The 26,625-nt window shown below is 36.5% G+C and overlaps 1 protein-coding gene across 2 annotated transcripts; it reads left to right on the top strand.

Moving 5' to 3' along the window:
* Window positions 1-1,123: 1,123 nt before the first annotated feature.
* npy1r (neuropeptide Y receptor Y1) lies at window positions 1,124-17,604 on the top strand. 2 transcript variants are annotated; one of them, XM_043247915.1, is made up of 3 exons: window positions 1,124-1,391; window positions 5,759-6,597; window positions 14,781-17,604. In XM_043247915.1, exons 2-3 carry the CDS (start codon window positions 5,872-5,874, stop codon window positions 15,195-15,197), a joined length of 1,143 nt encoding a protein of 380 aa, XP_043103850.1. In that variant the 5' UTR covers window positions 1,124-1,391; window positions 5,759-5,871; the 3' UTR covers window positions 15,198-17,604. The 2 variants fall into 2 exon arrangements, with proteins under 2 accessions (XP_043103850.1, XP_043103926.1); XM_043247991.1 differs by lacking the exon at window positions 1,124-1,391 and adding an exon at window positions 1,492-1,924.
* Window positions 17,605-26,625: the final 9,021 nt, after the last annotated feature.

Genomic DNA, 26,625 nt, shown 5'->3' with positions numbered 1-26,625 from the left:
TTCGACCTTCACGCGACATGGGCCTTTTAAAGAAGCTTGAGGAAAAAGAGACATCCAGATAAAAAGCGACAGCTCGCACAAACAGGTCAAATAGAAAGTTCACTGACATTTAAAAGAGCTTGAGCTCCAGAGCTCCTTCTAATGTAATTGGCAGAAAAATCTATAGAGCATCTGTCTGGTTGTCATTAAGCGTCAGAAGAGCGTTTCAAAGCCTCTGCGGTGACCCGGTGGGCTTCCAGTTATCGGACGACGTAGTTTTACCAAATGTTTATGTCTCTTTCGTGTTTCAAGTCGAAAGGCAAAAGAAAGAATGAAAGAAAGAAATTATTTACAATGACCGAAAAAGGGGTTTTCGCAGGGATCCAGTCACAAGCATTAGTTAACGCTGTGTTTTTCTCCTCCAGCAGGTGGCGCTGCTCCATTCAGTGAGAGAGGTTTCACAGCATCACACCTACATTGAAAGACCTCGCTGGGTGTGCTGGAACTAATTCCACAGCTTTTGTCAGGTTGGTTTATTTTTAAACGCCATATCCTGAGAACCTTGTTTACAAAAAAACAGGCCTACTCAATAATTAGCCTATTTTTTATCCCCCGGAACCAAATCAATTTACTGCACAAAACAGCTGAAACGAAAAGTAACCGGATGAATTGTACAAACGCGTTGTGCTATTAAAACACAGCTTGAATTTGCTTTGACGTGACATGTCTCTGTCCTGAAAACACAACTCTTTCGGTTAAAACCATCACTTCCGTCGATCATGAGTGCATGCCAGTGTGAATGAAAAGTCTCCTTGGCGTTTTCTCTAACGTTTGCATGACCAGGAAATGTGCTTTTGACACATTTATAAACGCTGGACGTTTTGAACATCGGCAAAACATTAAAAATAACATTCGCGTAACTTACTGGGAACATTTTTCAGCCGGGTGTCTGTCAAACATCACGGCTCAGAATGTTTAACTAACCCCACAACCCCAGAAAAGAAAAAAAACCCAGACAGGGTGATTAAATCTCCGTTTATCCCGTAATTCGTACAGGCTAAGAACAACACTGTAAGAACATTCTGTGCGCCATGCCCAGATGAAGCGCGAAGAGCCCCGTTTCCATCAAACCACGACGCTTTAATAAACACGTGAATCAGTTTTGAATCAGATTATAGAGTCACTATAGAGAGCGGGGTTTTTTTAGCAGCTCTTGAATAAGTGTCATGCCACGAATGCATCACAGCGCCGTGCCGTGAATTGGTGTGGTCGGGTGCTTTCGGACAGTCACGGACCCCCGCGTGAGTAACGCTGTGCAGAGGCGCGGTGGAGGCAGCTGTGAGCGCCACACGCTCCTTCACTCGCTCAGACTGATGGAGAGCTCAGGTCTGGTCGCGCGTCCAGCGCCGCAGGTAAGACTCCGCAACGCCGAATCGCTCCGCTCCGCTTTCTATTTCTTTCCGCGTGCGAAAATGTCGTGTTATTATTTAAGAACAAGCAGCAAGGCGGCGATGCAATCTCCCTCGATACGGTGGATGTTGTTCCGCGCGTAAAGACGCGGTACGCTATAGCGCGTTTCGGCTTCGAGCGTGGAGAAATGTGGGATGCGTAGGTTTTGCTCATTTCACAATGTGTTATAAAAAATAAACTTTACGCGCCCAGACGCGCGTTGCCGAGCGCAGCTGGTGGGCAAGAAGAAACTGATCATTACGTTATAAGGACTAAAGCGCCTGCAGGACTTTGACCTGTTTGCTGTACACTAGATGAAAGCACTTAACTCGGGAGTTTGGAGCCTAATAACGCTCAATAATTGAACTAAAGGCTATCATCGAAACTGTCCCTCCCGGGAACGAGAGGACGGTCAGGAGATGTTCTCTTCGGACGCGCTTATCTTTCTCTTTAGGATGTAATGGCACATTTCAGATTGTTGAGAGGAGACATTAAGGTAATGTGTTGGTGAGCTCAGATCCACTCTTTTCGCGTCTCATCAAGATTGTATTTCAGCGCTAGATACACGGTATTGTAACTGTTGTCGTACTCTGTGAATTCGTCTTTTATGGTGCTCTATAAATTCCTGGTGCAGACTGAAAATATCAAAGTTCATTTTGTGTCATCGTTCTAGCCGAGGGATGTCCGATGCTATCTGTGTTATAAAAGAAATACGTGTTTTCTGGGGATTAGATTTTTGTGATTCTGTGATTTTCAGATTTTTTTAAAGGTATTTACCTGGACCTGGTGTAGAAGGCATATACACATGAGTAAGGATCCAGTTTTACTAGCTAGAACACTAAAAAAATCGTTTAAGGCATTTTTTTGCCCACCTTCCCAATTTCCTCTTTGCTGTCAGTCAATATGTCACTTCTTACATCTTTCTCAGTATGGTTGTTGTCTTTCTTACTTGTTTGGTTCCCATGGCTCCCAGTGACTCAGTTAATCATCTTTTTTGGTTTTTATTTTAAACTCATTTTCGGCTCAACTTGAATGTTGTATATGACCCAATTATATCAGCATCACCATGACATGCATCTTCATCTCTGATTTCTTTTTTCAGTGAGAAAAGTCTCTCCGTGTAGCTCTAGCGCAGTCGATGACCTAATTATATTGTCATGGCAATGGCATTAAAAGTGTCTGCTGATTCATTTAAAACATTTATTCTTATAGAATAGACAATCAACATATGGCCAATGAAATGGTAAATGTTATACCTCAGATAATAGAGTATGTTTGGTTTATTTTATATTTATGGACAACTTGTCAAACGCTATCGCTCTTTAATGTTCAAGTGGGACCTCATCAATATATCAACTGTGCAAATACTTATTTCTTATCTCATTAACATTAAGCTTTAATCATTTAACAGACTCGCTGTTATTGTTAACTAACGTTTCCTCCTTCTTAACTTTAGCTGCAAGTTGATCACGGGCCGTGAACCACATCAGTAAACAAATTGTTTATATATTGAACTAAATCAATTGGTTAATTGAAAAGACCCAGAACTGTCTTTTCACATGTTTTCAGAAAATGTGAATATAGCAGACAGTTTGTATTGACTGCTTAAGGTGCATTAATATTCTACATGAATCTCCTTTTGTGTCTCAGAGAAAAAATATCAGCATTCAGATCTGAACTTCATGGGTTGTAAATAATGACAAAAGTTTTTTTATTTTGGGGTGACCTATCCCGCTACGCTAATGTGGACTACTGGCCTACTTAGGACATTTGGGAATTACTTCTGTGACCATCAACAGCACAAGAAACAGTGGACACTAAATCTAACAAAACGCATAAAACAAGGAACCTTGTTCTAGCCACCGGTTGTTATTTGATTTTTATAAGCAAAACATATATTGTAGAAGTCTAATATGTCACCAGAGACAAGCTGTTTTTGCAGAAATATGCAGTAATGACATTTTCATTAAAAAAAATTACAAGGTCAAAAAAGTGAAACATATTCATAAATGAATCATTTACTAAGATTAATACGTTTAGAAAACAGATAGATAGGATGCGTTATCTTTTCCTGCCCACCTAAAAAGTGTGACTTGTCTGAGGTCTTATGACTGTTAAACAGATCTTTTCAAGAGACAAACAGACCTGTCATATTGTCATTCAGTGAACGCTCTATTCTAGTGAAGCAAACTACCAAAGTCTCAAACCCAGATATGCTTTATGCATGAATTATATACCCAAGACACCCGAGCAGCCGAGCGGCGCCTTTCAACTTCATCAAAAAGCATCTCTTCTGTGAGCGCTCGACCCAAACCTGCAAATGCGATAACACGTTTCTTTCAGTTTTCCCTTTTCTTTCTCTTCCAGTGTGTAGTTCTCTGAACAATCCGATGGCACCGTTTCTTATGTTACCACCTCCTTATGAAGAATCGCTTCTCATTTTTAAGTCGCTTTGAATAAAAGAGTCTGTTAAATGATTCAAGATAAATGCCAGTGCGATAAGAGACTATTATTCACACAGTTTATGTATTAATGAGGTTCAGCTGGAACATTAAACACTACTAGGGTGTATTATTTGTCATAGCATTTGCCATCTGTCTTCCATAACAATATATTAAATCAAACAAACACTTACGGTAATTGTTAGCCACCTTCAAGCATTCCTTGAGTATTAAGTGACATTGTCTTTTTTGAGTGACTTCTCAGTAGCTTATTGTCTAATTTAACGTTGTTGCAATACATTTTTAATACTCCGCGCACCTAATCATACTTTTCCTTTACAGACATGCAAAGGCAAATGAATGACTCTCGCTCCATCTTGACATTTAAGTGCCTGCTTCAAATGCTGGCATATTCCCTTTGTAGCCCACTCTACTCTTAAGGTCACTTTGTAGAACGGTACCGTCGCGGGAATACTCTGCACAGAGCATGCGAACAGCCTGCCATTTAGCTTCAGTCTATTGGGATTAGCCACCGTCTGCATATCCCGTCGCAGTTCATGCGCACGAGACTATTGTACTGTACATGTATTGACCTGCTATGAACGAAAAAGGTTAGTTAGAGATTCATGGCCGGACTTCGAGTAATATTTATGTTGTTTAAATATATATTTATGCAGTGCATTTACAAAAGCCTAAAACATTAAATTATAAACCGGTGAGTTTAGAGTTGAATTTGGATGCTGATAGAGATGAGGGAGAAAAGGGAGCCCGAGATGAAAGAACCAGAGACCTAAAAACAGGAGGCTTTGCCACCTCTGTTACCATGACAACCTGCTTTCACTCTGATATATAGACCAATTTATGTCTGTGCTTATATGTGGAAGTAAAATTATTTATAATTAAAACCTATACGTGATGTTTACCGTCCATACAGTATATTAAAGAAGTTGGAAAAAAATTGGACAGATCGAGTCAGGTAGTAAATGGCTTGCTAAATGATAGAAGTGCAGAAAGGTTTGAGAGCTGAGGGGTATGTAGAGGCAAAGAAAATATCATTAGCTTTCTGTAAAATACAACAGAAGCCAATGGGGTTTCAGTTTATTTTATAGCGTCACTGTTACAGCGTAATTACACAAGCAATTACTGAGTAATACTAATTAACTTTTATAGGGTTAGAGTTTGATTTATAGTTATATCTATAGAAGGTACATGTAACAAGTAGGGGTGAGTACATGATCGTGAAGGTTTAGTACGTACCTCGGTTTTGACTTGGTTCAATATGGCTTTGGTACAGCAGGGAGAAAAACTAAACAAAATAGATTTTTTTTGTGGTTTTATGAGCAAATTGCTCTTTCTTTGAACAAATTCAGTTATATTCAAATTTTCTTCTAAATAAAAAAAGATTTGTGTGTTTGATGTGTGTGAGAGCGTGTGTGCATGGGCCAAAATCCAATGGTTTTATTTATATTAGCCAGTAGCTTAGCCATGAGTATTTAATGGCTGAAAGAATCGAGTGCCAAAATCTTAATTAACTTCTCAATTCCATGCATACCATGCGGGCTTAATTAAACAGCTTTTAGAAATGGACAGCCTTATTATATTTTAATGTTATTACATTGCCTGTGGAATGCTGTTGGATGATTAGTTATTATTGCACAATTAAATGTGTATTACTTGCCTTTCCGAAGCGTAATATAAGGCTTGAAAAAGTCAATGAGGTCAATCGAAATGGCGATGCTATACGTTTAAAATAACTCCGTATTAAATATGACTGAAGGGAACATTTATTGATTTTTTTTTAACTGGATTGTTCCGTAATCCAACATGACAGTAGATACGGCCTTGTCTTTTCGGAGTATTGATTGAAATGTTTTCTTATGTCTCCGCAGTGTGTTGTCAGAATTACTAAAACATGTTCATGGAAAGATTGTTACCTGGAAGGAAGGAGTCTATGATCACTTGATATAAACCAACACCAACTAACTGCGGAGGAGGCGGAACAATGCCAGACTCCGCCTTCTCTCCACCAGTTCCACCAATCACTGCTCTGAACTGTTCCTTGGACATATCGAATTGCTCTTTCGCTAACCTCTCCACAATCTCATATGGCGACGAGTGCTACGGCAGCCACTCTTTGTTTGTTGTGATGGCCATTGCCTACAGTGCTGTGGTACTTTTGGGGGTCGTCGGCAACCTGGCTCTCATCCTTGTCATCGCACGGCAGCGGGAACTTCACAACGTCACAAACGTCCTAATCGCAAACCTCTCTGTTTCGGACCTGCTGATGTCCCTAGTGTGTCTGCCGTTCACCTTCATCTACACCTTCATGGACCACTGGGTGTTCGGCGCAGTCATGTGTAAACTCAACAGCCTGGTCCAGTGCTGCTCCGTCTCGGTGTCCATCTTCTCTCTGGTTCTGATCGCCATTGAGAGGCACCAGCTCATCCTGCACCCTCGCGGATGGAGGCCGAGCTTGAACCACGCCTGTCTGGGCATCAGCCTCACCTGGGCCCTGGCCGCCCTCACCGCCACACCCTTTCTGTTGTTCTCCAGGGTGACAGACGCCCCGTTGAAGCAGCTGCCCTCGGTCTTTCAGGAGCAGTACAGGGGAAAGGTGGTGTGTGTGGAGGAGTGGCCCTCTAGAGAAATCAAGCTCACCTACACCACTGGCATGCTGGTGCTGCAGTACATCACTCCTCTCACCTTCATCTTCATCTGTTACTTGAAGGTAAGGCCAGAGAGATGAGTAAGACGAAATTGGTGGCGTAATCTAAATGTATGAAGGGTTAGATTTACTAAACAGGGCAAGTTAGAATGTAATTCCATAGAAGTGTAAATTCTGTGTGTGATTTACTAACGATGGCACTGCTTTTCTTTAATATTAAGAATGATTTTAGGACAACTTCTTTATCGTTGTCTTTATAGCTTGGTGTCAACAGGCCTTAAGTCTGTGTCATGTGTCAGTGGTGTATACTTTCATTTTTCACATACACAGTAGTGCCATTTCAAAGTTTGAGGTTGAGTTAGATTTTTTTTTTTAAGATATCAATGTTTTTATTTAGCGATCATGCATTAAATTGTTCAAAAGTGACAGTAAAGATTGTTAAAAAATAATTTGTAAGTTTGTTCATTTTTTCAGTAACACTTTACAGTAAGGTTTGGTGGTTAACATTAACGTTAGTTAACATGAATTAAGAATGAACAATACTTTTAGAGCATTTATTAATCTTAATGTTAAGTTCAGCATTTAGTAATGTATTATTACAATAACAAGATGTGTTTGTTAATGCACTGTGAGCTAACATGATCAAACAATGATTTTTACTTTTTATAAATAAGCATTAACAAAAGAAGTCAGTTATTTAAGTTATAACTTATAATAAAGAGAATAATAAATAGAGTAAATAGAAATATTTTTATAAAAACCCATTTATCTGCTATAGAGTACATGTGATAACCTCCCTGAAGCGTAAAGGTTAATTTTATGATGCAGAACTTGCAGATACTTGGAAGAGCCAGGATAAATAAAAAAAAAAATGTTTGTTTGGGGTTGAGTAGTTTATAATGTATTTTTCCTTTTTGGTTGAACTATTTCTTTAAAGAATCTTAAAAGCAATGGTGGTCCCAAACATATTAACTAGCGCAATTGTTTTCAAAATTGGTCGCCATGATTTTGCCAAGTAAGACATGATCCTGGATCAACATAACTGTCTAAAAATATAGACTTATGTCAATTTCTTCCCCTAAACCTAACCCTACCCAAAATGTATCCCTAAACTTAGTGGGAAATGATTATCAAAGGTGTAGAAGCACCTAACCTTGATCAAAAGCTATTTCCAGAAAAATTATTATCTGGAATGTTGTTCCAGGATCAACAAGACTTCTTCCAGGAGCTTCTTGTACTTGGTAAAATCACACTCACCAAATTGCAAAATACTTTTGTTTTTAGTAAGGAAGGACACGATTAAGGTTAGAGGCAGGTTTGATTATATTAAAGGGGTAAAGGAAGGGCAAACAGTATAATTACTGATGCAATTACAGGGGAGTACAATGTGTAATTTAAGTATAATGTAATAACATCCATGTACACAATATGTGCACTGATAAATTTAAATGTAAGCAAACTGTAATTAAGGCCACTTAAAGTGGGTCCGATAAAAGAGAGAGAGATTTATATAGGGAACATTTCACTTCAATTAAAGGAAATAATAAATATTGTGTCAGACAAAACTCAAAAACTCACTTGCAGTTTTTTATTTTCTGTGGAAGACTCACAAATACAAACCATCAAATATTCTGGACATCTATATATAGATCTTTTCCACAGTGTTTTTAATACACGTTTAGACTGACCTTGTGCTACAGTCGTTTTTGACTGTTCACTAATCAGATATGCCACCTATGACGCATACTGGACGTCAGTATCATCAGACTTCACTGGTCTTTCGGTCTCTTTTAACAAAATGTCATGATGTAGAACCCTTGACATCATCATAAGAATCGTAGGCAAAATATGATTTAAGAGCTGCTATGGAGATCAACATTGTCAGGAAATAATTTGCTTAAATAATGGCCTGTTTCAAGCAAGACTTCAGAAGGGTTGGCATATAGTGCATGAATCATTCAGGCCACTTTAATAATGTGTCTTTGTCTCTTTTTTTTTGAGCTTAAAGTCTATGATAGCTATGATGAATATTTGCTTTATGGAAAGCACCATATTACAATCTACAGGTTTAGAATGTCACATGGGTAAATCATTTCTGGTTCTAAGGTTTCTGTTTGTTTGGTTTGTTTAATCTCATTGCCGTCTCTTTGAGAACAAATGAAGTTATTGTAGTATTATAAAAGTCTCTGTAATTTCTCTTTCTGCAGGTTTACTTTAGAATATTAGAAAAACACTAAACAGACATTAATACAATTGCGTACAACACTGAAACATGTATCATTTTTTGGGGGTGCTAGAGGAACGCTCATTTCTCTCAGTCAGTTTGAAGACACTCTGTGGGCTGCGAGGAGCCCAATTTATTCCATATTCTTATGTCAGTCTGAACAGAACAGAACAAAGCCCTCCTACAACATCCTGACTGTTGTATCACAGTCTAGTACACGTCTCTCGTGGAGGACTATGATATTCAAGCATATGTACTGTACATGTTTGTTGCTCTTTTCCAGTCCCTGTAGAGTTCGGCTTATGCCTGACCAGTGAGGTTAGGGGTGGGTGAGACATCACTGAGAGCTTTGCAGTTTGACATTTATTCAAGCTTATCTAAGTGGGTTTGGTACTTATTTATAAATGTTAAGCCGGCATACTTGTTAGGTTTCAATTTAATAGTCAGTGGTTTTCCATCAGAAGAGGCTCAAGATGCTCAAACTCCTCAAACCTTTGTCAAGTAAGGTAATAAATGTTTTTTTTTTTTTTTTTTTTTTTTTTTTTTTATCAGTCTCAGAAATGTAAATGTGCATAAGTCAGATGAGTAGGAAGTTCAAAAATGAGTGCTGGGCAACGATTAATATTTATGTTTATAAATATACTTCTATTTATTATGTATATTTAAAGACACTCATACACATGCAGTATATATTAAGAAAATATGTGTATATATTCATATCATATCTATAAATGTATTTAATATTTAATATATGTATTTAATATCTTGTTTTTCATGTTATGTATGTATTTATACATACAAAAATAAATAAAAACAGTAAACACACGAACATTATGTATGCACAGTCAATACAATAACATAAGCTAGTTTAAGTGTATTATTTCCAATAGCAGAATGGAATCAAATTTGGTAAATGTGTAATTTTGTTAAGTCATTTTGTTTATAGGATATTTAATTGATATCTTAATCCTGCCAGTCCTAAAATATATTTTGTAAATGAGAGTTTTATTACATTTTGACTCCCAGGCGTCCTCTTGCACAGCATACTTCCACCATGGTAAATGATGCGTTAGATTCCAGTAACAAGACACTTTATAAAGCCCTAAGCAATAAAAGCACAAGAGTCAGTCAGTGTTTGACCTAGTAACTGATGCGAACGGCTGACTTCAAATTCAACTCCGTGTTAGATTCTTTAAGTCTGACTCTTTACTCTTTTGTACTTTGTTTACCCTGTACTCTGTTAGGTACTTAGGGGGTCAGCTTAACTTTGTTGAACCTTCATTTTTTGATAATATTTCTAAATCTATTTTAGGAAGGACTTTTTGTTTCATTCAGGCTGGCTGAAAAGGTCTTAAAGTCAACAAAACTGACTTGTGTGCTATTTATATTCATGTCCTTGTTGTAAATGATTTATCAGCACATATGTACTTGTTGTAAATCAAAATGAAATAACTTGATTCTGTTAACCTGACCCAAGTGTCATCATCCAGTCAAATCCCAAATGGATAAAGCCAACGCCTTATTTTGCCATATATCCATTTTACTCTGAAATACTGATAATTGCAGAAATATAATCGTGTTGACTTTTCAGGAGTTGAGATAAATACAAAACTAGTTCAATATTACAGCAGTCTCACAAATACAATCATAAACACACATACAAACAAAAAGGCATGTCTCTTCCGTTCTGCTGTATCGTCTAAAGATTATTGCTGAGGTTTTTTTGTCCTAGAATCCAGTAGCTTTGGACATAGCTCAGTGAAAGAGTGTATGTTCTGACTGAACATGACCAGCAGCCAACATGACCTGCCACATCAGCTCATTGCCAACACAAACTCAGTACTGCTGCAGGTTTTGAAAGAAAAGAGAGAGAGAGAGAGAGGGTGGGATTGATCTGAGAATGGCAGAATAAATGAGTGAGAGGGAGACAGAAGATGAGAAGAAAGGGTCCGTGCAAAAACTGATCATTTTAAATTCAAAGACCCCCAAGATCACAAGGATGAGTCATAATGGCTCATCCGCAAAAGGGTACAAAAATAGAAGTAATAATAATAAAGAAGCCGAAATATATGCCGCAATACAAAGGATTCAAAACTTTATGATGCATAAATGGAAGGGAAGATTCATGTGATAAGCTCCCGCTTCTCAGTAATGGGCTTAATATGGAGATTATTATGCTAATAGAGTTGTAAAAATTAAAATGCGTGTGTGGGGTGACAGAATGAGCATTCTGCCGTCATTATGACGATGGCTCACTGTTCAGATTGTCAAGTGCTGTTGAGCGTTTGTTGGTGTTCAAGTGAAATGACCGAGTTTTGTCAAGGATGCTTGTCACTTTTACACCCAATTAACCACGGGCGGTTAGTTCAAAAATGGAACAGCACTTACACCCACATGCACACATATCCATATTTGTCTCCTTCTTTCTCTTCCCCTCTTCCTCACTTAGGTTTTTTTTTCCATCTCTGCCGCTGTAATTTTAAAACGGCGCTTTTTTGTGATTTGGGCCAAATTGCGTCGCAGAAAAGCAAAAGCACTTTTCACACTATTGCTAGTTCATTTAATTTGTTGAGCAGACATCCGAAATTAGGTATTTTGTTTGATAACATACTTTTGTGGAAATTACGGTGATGGAAAACACGTTTCAGTGTCTCACTTGTCTCATTGCAAGACCAATTTTCTAGCTAGCTTTTCTTTAATGCACATAATTATTTTTTTTCCACCCGCTTTGCTTATTTGCTAAATCATAAAAAGGAGCACATGAAAAATACGCATGTATTTACTTTTCGATTTTTCACTGTGCTCTACAAACATCCTGTTTCATATCTCATATAAATCACCAATCTTTATGGAAATATGAAGGATGGACAATTCAAAGAGAAACATATACAAACAGATAAATGCTTTTAATGATGGTGAATAATATGTGCTTAGAGCTATTTGACATTATAATTACTTCAAATTTTAAAAAATGCTATTCACTGACAGATTTCGATTTATTTTGTAACATGCGATCTCAAAATGGCCATGCACCAGCCAATTAATCACCCTGGCCAATATTTTGGTCTATCTTGGTCTGTCACTACCAGAGAGTACATGACTAAAGCATTTATATTCAGTTGGATCCTTAGGTGCTACTGTCATCCAACCATCCCACGGTCCAATACTTCAGAATGTGACGCCAACAAAGATTCTGGCTGTCCGGTCAGGGCAGCAACTGTCGGATTGCATCGGATCAGTCTCTCTCTCCCTGAATGAGCCAACGACTTCATGAGTCCTAATGACTGAGGGACTTTTTTTTGTTCAGCTGTCAGTAAAATCGACCTAGAATCACATTTAATCAGCCCACTAAACAAAGCCAGCTTTGCATGGAAATAATTCGGATATGGAGTCAAACTTGCAAATTGCATACCATACTGTATACGAATTCACTGTTTCGGTCTGGATGATGCTGGCTTTCGGATTTGAGCTGAAGTAAATAATAAGTTATGAACACATGCATCTCGGTGTGCGTATTCATTCTCTCTCTCTGCCTCTGGGTTTTGTGTCATGCAGTTATTTCAGGTCACAGGACTCTGTGCCAGCGCTGCCATTCATCAAATAAAGGGAGAGAACGAAAAATGGAGGGAAAGATGGCTGGGGTCTATATTGTGCTCGCAAGACTCTGATCTGTGTAATGCTAATGCACTAGTGATTAATTCATTCATCTTGTCATGCTAATAAGGCATGCCAACGCACATGCACTGGGCGGAGCTTGTAGATGTGGACAGACTGTTTTTCCGTCATTAGCAATGAAAAGGCAAGGCTTTCGAGAATGGCATAGCTCTGTCCCTTAGCTATCTTAACTCACACAGCTAAACATTAATGCCACTGCACAAATTATTACATTGTTTATTATTTATATAGAACATTTTGAGGGAATGTCGAAGTATTGTTCATTTTGTGCAGTTTAAATTGCCTTTTGGATCCAAGTAAACTATTAAAAAGGCTAACATAACATATTTATTCTCATATAAGGTAAATGGCATAATAAGAGTATCTATGCTGTATGATTTAATATTTATAACTGATTACAGTTTATTGTTATTGTAATTCATGTTTTTGCCAGTTTAGTGTATTTATATATTTAGCTAAGACTAGAGCTAAATAGATTATTTTTGGTCTAGCCCCCTTAAATGCTTAAAGATATTTGTGGGTTAAAAAAACAAACAAAAAAACAGCATTCCTAGCATGTGACCCCTAAATTTATGCAATGATTTAATGATTTTTACATGGTTTTGTACTGGATGCTCATATATATTATTATTGTAAAGTATCACAGTACAATTCAATTATTTGTAATTTAAATGTTGCTTGAATTATTTAGTCAGGCTTAAATATTTTAGAACGGTCAACAGTGGACAAAGATGCTCTTTACAGAACAGATAGCAGAATTAAATTACCTTTTGGGTCAGACCCCTGCCTCCCAGCCCATCTTTTCCTCTTACCTGTCTTCTGTTTGTTGTTGGAGTGGAACGAGAGATAGCCTATCTCCATGCATTTGCTTTGATTTGTTTTTGGCAAGTTCATCGTGATCGTGATTGCTGAGGCACTTTAACATTTCGTGACAATACAGTGACGTCGCAGCAACATTATTTAACTTGCAACGTTGTGTTTGTGGCCCTTAAAGAGTGTTCTGTTTGTATTCTGTCCGTCAGTTTGTGTTGACTCAATAATATAAAAGACACAGAGCCTGAACACACACACACACACACACATACATACACACACAAAGATCATCATCTGAAATGTCAGAGCAGCTTTTCCCCCACTGTGTTTTTAATGATGGTTTGCCCTCAGGTCAGCTATAGTTTATGAGCTCCGGCGAGCGTGTCATAGGGCTGTGTACTGTGGTTGTTGGTGGAGGGAGTTGATTTTAGACTGCAAATCTAACTAGTAAATGTGTATTCATTTAATCTTTTTTCACATTAAAATCCACTTGGAGGCTTTGGATCATTATTTTGATGACTTTTCAAAGGCTTTTTGCTTTTGTCAAAGATTCAATTAAAGATTGTCAAAGATTTTACAACCCAGATGTCATAAACACATAAATCATAAATTCGGTTACAAGATAATTCTTCACAATAAATATGTTTTAAAACTGTATAAAAATCTAATTAATATAAGCCATTTCATATTATGTCATGTGTTTATTAATTTCAAAATAAAATATGACTCAGTGCAGTTGTTATGGATGCATATAATGCTATATAAAATGAAAATAAAATCTCTCTTTCTGATATTAGCCTTAGCAAAATAAAGGAATTATTTTTATTCCAAACATTTATTGCAAACAGTCGTAATTTCCACCACAGTAAGTTATTAAACACAACACATTTGTGTTTGTTATGTGGTGGGAATTGTCATTAACTTATATTGATATATAGAGCCATATATTTGTTGCTGATTATATAAATAATTTTACAGAGAGTCCAATTTCTTCTTACTTAAAGAACACGCTTATATGTGATATGAATAAACGATTGCTTATCTGTCTCCCTCTTCTCTTCCACTCAGATTTACTCTCTATTTCTATCTGTCTCCGGCACCATAATCACATGATGATTTGTTTTGTGTTTTGCTTTATTATTATTTTTTCAATGAGCTACCGTTAATTCACATTATACACAGACAAAACTCTGACTTAAGACATTGACTAAATGTCTGAGTAATTTAATGCAATGTCTGCATTGATACATAATGTAACTGAACATAATGTTGCTTTGCTATTTCCAGTTTGGTAAGATTATTAGTTTCCTATTAAATATTATATGTGATATGAGGTACGGTTGCTTACTGACAGATTTTCTTCATATTTTTGAGATGTATTCCTTTAGATCAGTCTAACGGCAGTTTGTTTTGCCATTTGAAAATGTAGATCATTTTCTAAATGTCCACAGGGCCAAAAGTGTTCATACCGTAACTGAAGAAACGCTCTCATCTGTGACGAATGAATAAATAATTGTTTTTGTGTCCCACACAGATCTACACACGTCTGCAGCGGCGTAATAACATGATGGACAGGATCCGTGAAAACAAATACCGCAGCATTGAGACTAAACGGATCAACATCATGCTCTTTTCTATTGTGGTGGCATTCGCGGTTTGCTGGCTCCCGTTGAACGTCTTTAACGCCGTCATCGACTGGAACCACGAAGTGGCCATGAACTGTACCCACAATCTCCTGTTCTCGCTGTGTCACTTGACTGCGATGTGCTCTGTCTGCATAAACCCGGTGTTCTACGGGTTCCTAAACCGCAACTTCCAGCGTGACCTCCGGGCCTTTCGACTCTGCAAGATTGTGTCAGCGCGGGAGAACGAATATGACATGGTTGCAATGTCGACTATGCACACGGATGTGTCCAAGATGTCACTGAAAATTAGTAGCCTAGATCTCTAGTGCAGTTCTGTAAAGGATACTCGCGTCTGCGTTCTGAAAAATGCATCTCTTTAGAGCTAGTTCAAAAGTGTGCGTTTATAATAAGAGTGATTGTTAGCAGATGTGACCATTGATGCCGGGGCTGTTGCTGCAAATGTTTTCCGAAATGTAAAATTGTACGTCGAGCGAGGATGCTGAATGCATTTCTTGCAAACTTCCAGTGTCCCGCGTCAGTGAGGCCTCGTTGGTTCAGACGGGTGGACTGAGCTTTGATCACTAAGATGAAATCTTCCTGCTGCGTGTTTGACTTAGTACGAAGAAAGCAGAAATGAAAATGAATGCAAAGCCCAAGAGGTCACGAATTCAAAGATGGATTTAAATGTATAATGAATGTCAGATGCGACTTTTAAGAGGAACTCTGAACTGTTTCCGTGCTGGATTAAATTTTTTGTATTTTTCTTTAGTGTTGAAACCAAAACTAAATTGATTTTCTTCTACTTACTTATTCCTTTGACAAACCAAGCCTGCGGGAAGTAAAAGCCTGTTTTTAAAAGGCATTCGCGTGGACTGCAATTTGCAAGTGACCTGACATTGTTCATTTTCAAAGAGACTTTGCGATTTCTGATGTCACGAGTGACAGGGACTGTTGGCGATGTGACAAAGCTGTGCAGAGCATCACGGCAACCTCCAGCCATTTAAATGCTGTCAGTGTGAACAAGGCTGTTGTGCTATTGCTCACAGTGGTTTATTTTAAACCAGGGTGTCCGGTCCTACTTCTTGAAGGCCAGTGTCCTGCAGAGTTTAGATCTATACCAGAATTAAACCAGAATTAAAACACACCAGAACCGAACAATCGAGGTCTTTAGAAAGGATTGGGTAACCCTTCTTAAACAGTTTTATTTGTCTGCATTTTGTTACTTTAAATCTGTATCAGACACAAACAAACAAATAGGAATGTGTCAGTATAGTTTAATAAATGTACATCTTCGGTGATGCATAATGATTGTAATTGATGCTTTGCTATTTCTAATTGACATTAATTACCTCTATTATGTAATGTGATGTACTATTGCTTATTGACAGATTTGTAGTATATTTTTGACATTTAGTCCTTCATTAAAAATGTTTTGCCAATGTAATGCCTTTACCAGTTGTTTTATGCTGTTGTCATTGCAGTTTTAGTTTTTAGAGTGTCATAAATGTGTAGTAGTAAAATACATGTGATATTCACCCTCAGAAATGACTAAATGATAAATAGAAGGCCACCGAAGTGGTTATCAAGCTCCTCTATTTCTGAGCAGGCTATCATGTGCTGCTGTTGGGATTTTGCCAACATCAGTGATTGATCCGTTCTAAATTACCACAACAGCGTAATCACGAAAAGATCAACCCAGCACAAAAGAGTCCCAGATTACAAAGCAATGCAGTTATAGAGATTTGCTTTGGCGTGATTATGTTCGTGCGTGGTAGGTCACTGTGCTTTTTGTGTACAGAATGTTCCATACACTGTATACGTAATAACTGTTTCATTCGCTGAAGATATTTTTTAATCTTTTCGGATTTCAGATTTCTATTTTTCCATGTTTGTTCATTTTAGCCTTTTTTTGTTGCAAAAAGTACACTGTGTGTCTTAAATATAGAGCGCAATACTGAAAACACCTTTCAAACCATATTCTATATCCTACCATTAATTCTTTTATACAGTTTAAATTCGCTTTTTTTAGTATTATTACTTAGATTTTTATGTAGTTGCCATTAACATTTGCTGGTGCAAAGAAGTGAGCATAAATGCATCTCTTTAAAAGGAAGAAGCGTTTCTTGTTTACTTTCAGTGTTAGAGAAAGCTCTTTAACTTCCCACAAGAGCTTAGCGACACAGGGCCAGAATTGGAGCAACAAAAATATCACAACACAAGCAAACACGTTTGACAGATTTATTTATTTATTTATTTTGAAGTGTAAGTGAGCGCCGATGCTCTTGCCGCCATTATAGGGAATCAAGGGGGAATAGTGTGCTGGGAAAATAACAAGCGAAATAATTAAATATGTATTTCCAGAACCTGCTGTTTTCGTACTCAATATTCCAACTGTCTGTTATCCGTTCTTGTAATATTTGAAAGGAGCTGTACGGCGTTTTTTTACTTGAATGGAATATTTTTTAGCCAGTGTGGATATCCTGTGGACTCTGCAGTGATGTTCTACTTTTTATATTGCTCATATCATGCTTTCTCTATGGCAGTTTTTCATGATTTCTGTCATCGTCTCTTTGTTTGATTTAGACACATCGAGTCTAATAAGATGTTCCGCAGTGCGCAAAATCATCCATGTTTGCTTCACTGAGTGCAGTGATCTTTTCTCTCTGATAGGGAATTATACCTCTGACGCGACCTTTCTTTGTAGTATGACGAACAATAAAAATATAATGTAAAAAACGCATGTTACGGTACTTGGTCTTTTGTTTGTTTTTGCCATACGCGGGTATTTAGCACACTTGAAACCCTAAACTATCAGCTTGAGAGTGAGAGTAAGTGAGTCACAGAAACGGACAGTGATGCACGTTGTGGAAAACTGAAATAATGACCGAATAATTCCGTGTGACCTACAGGAAGGATCGGCTCAACGTAAAAGTTGATACATTTTTTAGTCACCCGTCACTAGTTGGCTACTAATCGAACAGAAAAGTACGACAGTGGGACAGAAAGTGTGAAGGGTAATGGAGTGAAGGGGAATAGAAATAGGAGAGGATGTGATGAATGTGAGGATGAGTCTAACCAGAGGGAGGATGGTCACCTCTCCTTCTCTTTTTGAGCCTCGTGCAGTTAAACGCTCCTGACAGCCGCCATGAGCTACTCTAACAACAAGGAGCAGTGACGACAATTGCTGGAAATGAATAGCTAGATACCGTGATAAAAGACGCCACACAGCGGGCTTTGTTTCATGACGGGAAACTTGACAAGAAACTACAGTTTTAAAACTCGCCATTCCAACGGGCTCTAAAACGGAGGGTGAAATAAAGTGTCTCCCAGGCAAAATCGGTTGCTTAGCAACAAGAGGTAGACATCTCTAAGAGGACGAAGTTTTGGTTCTTGCACAACTTTTTCTCTTTTGTCTGAAACAGATGTCATCATTAAAAAAATCTGAAGCACTGAATGTTTTGAGACTGGGAAATGGGGTTTGTGTGCTCTTTCTTTTTTACGCAAGCAAACATAAGTGCTATCAAAAATGCTATTCATTTATTTGTGTATTTATTTATTTATCGTGCGCCTTTACCTCTGATGAAAAGGATGGTTTTGGTATGCGTGTGTGTTTGTGTGTGATTACACATGAGAATGAATGTGTCAGCTACATTATATGGTTTTAGGAAGCGTTAATATTGTGATGGCGGTTCTGTTCGCTTATATTCACCCTGTCAAAACAAAATCACATGACATAAGACACACTCTCACTGCGGTGTTCGCTTCCTTCCCTTTTTTTTGTTTTCTTGCACGATGGCTGGAAAGATACTGACTTACTTTATATGTTTGCCAGATCTGCTTTTATCTGATTTGGTTTACAGTATCTGTATCTATGCATACTGTAAATCAAATCAGTTAAAAGCAGATCTGACAAAGATAAAGTTTACTGTCACATGCAAAAACATGCGTAACAGTGTGGTGTAACAGAAAACAACGTATGACAGGATCTTCTGAGTGAGTTTTTTCCCGTTTACAATTTGTTCCGATAAATGAAGATAACTTTAACACTGATTTTGCTTATGAAAGGAGGATTCAAGATAGATCTGAAATAGTGTAATGTGCAGTTATCTTGATTGTTTTTAGAAGGAATTTTTTAAAATAGATTTTAATAGACTAGTAAATGCCTAAAATGGCTGTCATTTTCCGTATTTAATATATTGCATTATATTTTATCAAGATAGCCTGACATTTTTAAAACGATACACTGTTTCTTCTCTGATTTTGCAGTAGTCAAACTGAGTAGTTTATTCTATTGCTGTTTTTTGTTATTTGACCTTAGTGCAACATGAGGAAATGATGATTACCATATACAAACAATAGGTTCGCGTGAACAAACTATTTTTGATGCTAGTATAGATGTACACATGGATTCTAAACTCTGTCTTTGATTCATCACCTCTATGGGAGAATTTAAACATGCATCTTGACATGTTTGCTATTGAATTAGCTGATTGTTAAAATGACTTAACAGAAAGAAGATTATTTATGAGTGTTGTGGGTTATTTACTTTATAAAGGCAATAAAATGTTCTCATCGAGTCAAATAAAACAGAATGGGTTGGAAATAAAGAACTAACATTAGTTAGGGATTAAGTTAGCTCATATGAAGTTTAAAGGAACACGCCGATTTTTTCCAGGCTCATTCTCCAACTCTCCCAAATTTTGAATGCTGGTCAAAATGGATTCAATTGTCTATGCTAAGCTATGCTAAAAGTGCTATCGCTAGACCCGGAGATCGAGTCAAAAACGGTAAAACTCAACTTATCAACTCTGGGGAGTTAGAGAATGAGCCTATTTCCAAAAAAACAGTGTTCCTTGAAATGATTACTTGAAGTTTATTTTTAGTTTATTTTATAAATTTAAATTCACAATGATTACTGAATTCATAAAATCTTTTGCTAGTATTGCCCACTGGCATGTTTTTTTGTTTATTAAAGGGTTTTCATGAAAGACTATACAGGATGGAAAGTCAAATCAATCAATTTAATAATGAATTTGAACATTTTAAGACAGGAAATCTGGGTCTTTTACAAAAACAATTATTATCAAGCATGATATAGCTCATGCATTTTCACAATAATTCATTGGAATGATATGCACTTCCTGATTTTGCTGAGTTCAACGTGTTCCTAGGTCAACATATTTAGTGACCCTGGAAGAACATTTTAACCAAAAACAATTAGTCTTGACCACATCTCTACACCTAAACCTAACCTTACCCATGAGTAATGCCTAAAATCAGACTGATGGACAAGCACCAAACGCTGACTGTAAACCTAAACTTTACAAAAACTATGAAATGCTTCTTAAAATCTGCTCGGCTAATCACAAAGATGCTGACCCAACACATAGGACTCAAAATATGGAAGCATGCATGACCAAAATGCACCTGACATATCTCAAAGTGGTCAGCCAATTGTAATCTATACTGATGCATCACGAGGGGGTTAGTTTTAGAAATGCATCTCATCTCCTGATGCAGCGCTCTTTGTTTCTGAGTGCTGAAAGATAGCAGTGAGCACTAGGAGAATGTGTACATGTGTAAACTATTTTGTGCCACTTTAGCATGTTTTGTTCTACAGCATTCAAACAGCAAACAACAAAGCTTTAATGATACAAGTAATTTTTTCCACTTTAAAAAATGTGTGAATGAAGCATCTGGAAGCAGACTCATTCTCTCTTTTATTGCCGAACGTAGTCAAAGAAACAGTGGCAGAAACACTGGGGGCCATCATTAGAGCAAGTGCTTTAACACGACAGACATAACACACATAATGAGAACGCCTGCATTGCTGTGAGTTTTGTTCTCTCCCCTTTTGTACAGCTGAAGAGATTTCTTACCTCATCCACATCTTACATCCAGGAGGTTTTAATGATGTTGTGTGGAAGTGGATGAATAAAGGTCCTCCAGACTGTTGCTGCTGCTGCTGTGAGAACTTAGTCATTTTAGTCCATTATTATTAGCTGAAGAGATTAGAAACCATCTTAATGAAGTTGAGCTCGTAATGAAGAGGACGGAGAGAGGAATGTATTGAGGCAAGGAAATTCAAATAGGCTACTGAGTATCCAAAGAGACAGTGCTTTCATAATAGGGTGCTATTTTGTCTTGGTGTGTTCAGTTTCCCATCTGATTTGAGTATTCACTTGTGTGTGTGTGTGTGTGTGTGTGTGTGTGTGTGTGTGTGTCTGTCTGTTGCCCCAATTCATTTGAAAAAGTGTCGTTATGTGCTGGATATGTTGGTGTCTGGCATATGTGGGTCACTTTCATCAACCCCAAATATTAAACTCACAGTTCTTAAATAAAGAAATTATAGTTTGTTTGTTTTTTTAATTTGGAACATTAAAATTGGCAATTCAAGAAATAGTCCTCTGCTTTCTCTAAGTAATTACACTATTACTAATAAAGTTTTCAGATTATTACATTAGCCTGTACACACACCTATTTTAGATATGTGATGTGGAATATATCCATAGAAAGTACTTTAAATGTAATTAAAGTGTCTACTTTTAAGGTTTCAAACAGGTTTTTGGAGTATATTCAGTGAATATGTCTTTCAGTGTTATTACACAATATTTAGGTAAAAATTCAAACAATGTGCTGATTCTGACTTTTATGATAAATATATATATATATATAAATATATATATATATATATATATATATATATATATATATATATATATAATATATCAAAGAACAAGAAAACATATAAAATGCAATTAATGTAATTACATTAATTTACATTTAATTAACAGAAAACTTTAAAACAACAACAATTTAAATCAGTATTACACTTTTTTTTGGTTAAACCCTTTTTCGTCTTTGACCCATATACATATATAGAAAAGTGATAGTGTTCCCGCTCCGTACAGGTTTTGTTATATGTTCCAGTTAATTAAAATTTATTATATAAATATCTATATAAGACACACCCATAGTTTTAAAGCCTTCAGTGCCTTCAGTGCATTAAATGTGTGTTTACTCACTTGTAGAATTGGTAATGTCTAAAGAGAATCACTAAATTGATTTTAATGTGATTTATTCCTCACAACCTCTAAACGGGACGTGTTTCCTATAGATTAGGAACATCTCGATGGCCTCTCCTCTTCTCTCTTTCTTTCTGTGTGTGTGTTGTTTAGGGAGGAACTGTACATGTCAAGAGGTATCTTAATCTCAATCTTACAGAAAATTCTTGGACTCAAAAATGTTTCATGCTACTGCACAAAAATGGACTTATATGGTTAATAAATTAATCCTATTAGTTACTGCTGACAAGACCAGCAACTGCTATATCGCTCTGTATTAAAAAATAGTGACCTTAAATACTTGTGCTCCGACTTAGCAAACATGCAGTGCCAGTTTTAGTAAAAGTTATTTCTATCAGAGTTTGTCAGTTTTTCTAAGCTTTGTCTAATCATGGTATCTCATCTAGGCCTCTTTAATGTGTCCTGTCTTGTTTTTTTTTATTTTATTTATTTTAATGTCAAATTCTGGGGCATGTAAGCAAATGGTTTAGTAACTTTTTATTATTAGTCTGCGAGGATACAATTTTTGTCTTAGACCGAACATGAGGTTATAAATTGATATTGTTTTCAGAAGATGTCAAAGGTGATTAGACAGAAAGTAGTGTGAGACTTTTGCATGTTTAATAAGGTTCTCTGAGGAAGACTCAAATGAGGAGCCTTTGAAGTGCTGCCCAAATCACAGACCCGGCTCATTATTTTCATATACAACCAGCTCAGCTGCTCTTGAGGATCAAACACTATATGATTCAGATCCTTCAAAGGGGATGCCAGGTTTCCAAAGATAAACATAAAAGTCCTAACATTTTAAGAAAAATATTTCATTTATGTATTAAAATGTGCAAATTTGTCTACAACATCCCACAGCAGAAATGACATACATAACTTCAAGAAAACCTTATTTTCCCACCTCAGATCAAATCCCTATTATTTATTGGGAATGTTAGTCTTCAACCCTGTTATGGACACTACATGGGGGCTCACTGAATATGATCATAAAATGAAATATACTGAAATCAACATTTTCTTATTAATTAGATGCCCTTCACACAAATTGCAAATACAAGTTACATAAAATCTAACGCTGTATTGAAATAGAACTTTTTGTGACAGTAACCTTGTGATTTTTGATCAAAATGTGGCAGAATTTGTCTGATTGAAACCTGTATTCTTATGATTGATCTAAACATTTCAGACTAAGTTCAACAAAAAATAAATTATTTGTTCATTGTTTAATGAATAAAAATGTAGGTGTGACAGGGTTGAGACTAGGGTAACGGGGTTGAAGATGAAAACGGGGCTCAAGAGACAAATGCAGCTTAACATATAAACAGTTTTTTACTCAGATTCACTGTAAGCTATTCTAAGATTTTCTATAAACACTGTATTTCATTATGTAACCAAGAAAGACAGCATATAAAAACTGCAACTGAACTGAGTTTTATTTACCCGACTGCAGGAAAAAAACAACAATAACATAGTATACATTATATGAGAACATTATAAACGGACAGAATAGGTCATCAAAATAAAACATTAAAACTTGTACATAACTTGTAAACATAATAAAACTTGGCCCCTTCGTGGCATTCAATATCTGGTCCAAGCCTCTTTCAAGATCCCCTCATGGCCAACACAGGGAAAATAATAAGATGTCAGGGCTCTGCGTACGGGTAAAAGGTCTTGAAAAGAGGAATCAAGCAAGCAACCATCAGTCAGAGGTTTTTTCAGTAAGTAAATTATTACATACAACCTAAACAACTAATAGAATTAACTACACTTTTCATTTTCAGACTGGTCATTTTCTTACACTCTTAAATGCTCGGTGCTCTACCTTACTAGCCGCTGTTGTCTTTCACCTTAATTCATTGATTCCTTTCTTTTTTTTCCCTGTCTCTCTCTGATATCAAATTATAAATTGATATAAATGAAATATTCTTTCAGAGCAATTTACTTAACGCTAAGATGTGAAAATATAGACAGAAAACACATGGGCACACAGACAGCTTCAACACAGACATCACTACATTCAACATATGCATGTGGTATAAGATTCTTGATCAAAAAATGATTATTCATTTAAAACAACCCCGTTACAATCTCACATGGTGATATTTTTATCAATATGGCCACCGCGGTGAATAACAGGAAAGCACATGGCATGCATGACATTAAGAAATCGTGTGTATTGTTAAAATAACAAAATTTTTACAAGTAATAGTTTTCTATCATTCGATGAAACGGGGTTGAACTGTTAAGCTTGATAACCACAATATCACAATATTAATAGGTTGCAGTTATAAAAGAAAGTTGTAATTTGCCTGTGTCTGCTCACAATGGCGTTCAGAAGGCTTATATGATGTTACTTCCTGTTAAGCACAGATAGACATTAATGACAATGGCAAAATGCATGGACTTTTATCTCATTTAATTATTCATATCTCAAGTACAATTCCCAAGGCCATGAGGGACATGAACAAATAGGTAGTGTCAACAGAAATAAACTTTATTAAAGGAAACATTTCAGTTAATACAAAAAGCTTTTAAAAATAGATTCTGGTGCCCGAATAGAATAGATAAAATACAGTTAGGATCAGAGGGACAGTTTTAAAGCAATGACTGATAAAACTGTATATACAGATTTTTTTTTAAAAAAGTACAAAAACACAACAAAATGACTAAACAGAAAATATTAAAATAAAAAATGAAAAACTATGATTAAACTATCATTTTTAAAGGTGCTTACATTAATTCTACAATATTTACAGCGACAGAAAGTTGTAAAATATTAGTAAGTGACACATACAGTGCATTTATTTTGAGAAATGTTAGGTTTTTTTTTCTCCATGTACAAAAAAAGGTCAATAGGGTCACCTGCTGCTTTGGTCCCCACTGACTTTCATTGTGTGGCTAAAAACAGTTCTTTTGTGTTTCACAGAAGAAAGAAAGTCGTGCTGTTCAGGTTTCCACATACTTTTGGTCATGTTGTATGTATTGTGAGTCATAATGTGAGTCATATAACAATATGACCAATCCAGTTTGAAGATTTTGCAGGTGTTTGTGTCTGCTCATGTGTTACCTCAAACAGTGCTGCTATGTGCTTATCTTTAGAGACAGATGCAATTGGACAGAGAAGTGACAACAGCTGTTGAACAACAGATGAGATACACACACACACACACACACACGTTAAATGCTAATTACAGCAGGCTCAGATGCATTTAAGCTAGATGCCTTACTAAAAAATTAATTCTGGATCCTTCATGTATGTGTATGTGAGTGTATAAAACATCAAACCTTAGTTTTTCCCTATAGCAATCAATCTTACATTATTATCTCAATTAAATCAGAGTGCAGCCCTGAAAAATAATGAAGGAACCAAGCCACTTTTACGCAGTACTCATGGTCAATATTTGCATAAGAGTACCAGGATGGAAGGAAAGCATAGAGAGAAAAAAGGTGGGTGTAGTGTTTGCTTTTAGGATGACAAAATTATTACATTTTGCATGTTGTTAGGTTTTGATTGTGGATGTAAATTACAAGATGAATAAAGGTTCGAAATAACTCATCAACAGTGAGCATACAAAAGCAGCCATAAATCAAGACATAAACAAGCACCTATACTTTCACACAGATGCCTTATATACCCACACACACCCATGTTTTCATAACGTGGCTTTAACCATCTGGCTATATAGATTAGATAGATAAAACAGCAATATTTTCAGTACTTCTTTCTTTGTTGCTAAGGGAACAGAAAACTGGCACCCTTGGTGTTAGTCACAGACTTCCAACACCCTTCCCCCTGGTGGTAATTAGTGTCATATAGATCTTTGCACACACGTTAGTGACCCTTGTTTCTGATATGCAGGACTGTTACACAAACTGAAGAATTTCCCTCTGCCGTGTTGTTTTTTTTCTCAGCCCCCCCCATCCCACACTCCTTTCATCACACCCTTGCTCTTTTCTCTTTGCATCTGTATCCCATGCTTCCCAGCTCTTTTGTTGTAGATATATCACTGACCTCGTGATTTACACCACTCCTGTTTTCCATCCAAGTACCTGCAGTCTGAGTGCTTTAAAATACCCTGTTTATGTACACTTACATTAATGCATTGCATCACATCTCTGTAGGCGTTTGTTATGTGTGATTTGTTTTTTGTCTGGTGGAGGCAGTGGGTAAATTCTCTATCACTTTATTAAAAACAAATTGGAATCGCTGTTTGTACACCATCAATGATCCTTTGATAGCACCAAATTAATGCTTTCTGTGATAGATAGTCACAAACACACACAATGGTTTCACTATGATATAGAGGACAAAATTAATAGTAAACCTTAAGGCAAAAATACAACCCAGCGCTGGCTCTGTCCATATTTTACCAAGGGCTATATTTAACCCAGCATTTTTTTTTTTTGAGTAAACTGGTTGGCATTATTCAAAGTTATTCAAAAACAAAAACGAAAAAGAGAACCACTTCAAATGTTTTGATGAGATTTATTTATATATATATATATATATATATATATATATATATATATATATATATATATATATATATATATATATATATTATATATTTATTTTTTTTTTATTATTATTATTTTTTTAACACTATTATGAACAATATTTTCAAGAATATTGAAAATACAAGGATAGCTAAAGCTATTCACACACTTATTTAGTTCACAT

This window comes from Puntigrus tetrazona, chromosome 1 (assembly GCF_018831695.1).
Source record: "Puntigrus tetrazona isolate hp1 chromosome 1, ASM1883169v1, whole genome shotgun sequence".
Lineage (NCBI taxonomy): Eukaryota > Metazoa > Chordata > Actinopteri > Cypriniformes > Cyprinidae > Puntigrus > Puntigrus tetrazona.
The sequence above is the reverse complement of the archived record's forward strand: the minus strand, read 5'-3'. Positions and strand labels throughout refer to the sequence as shown.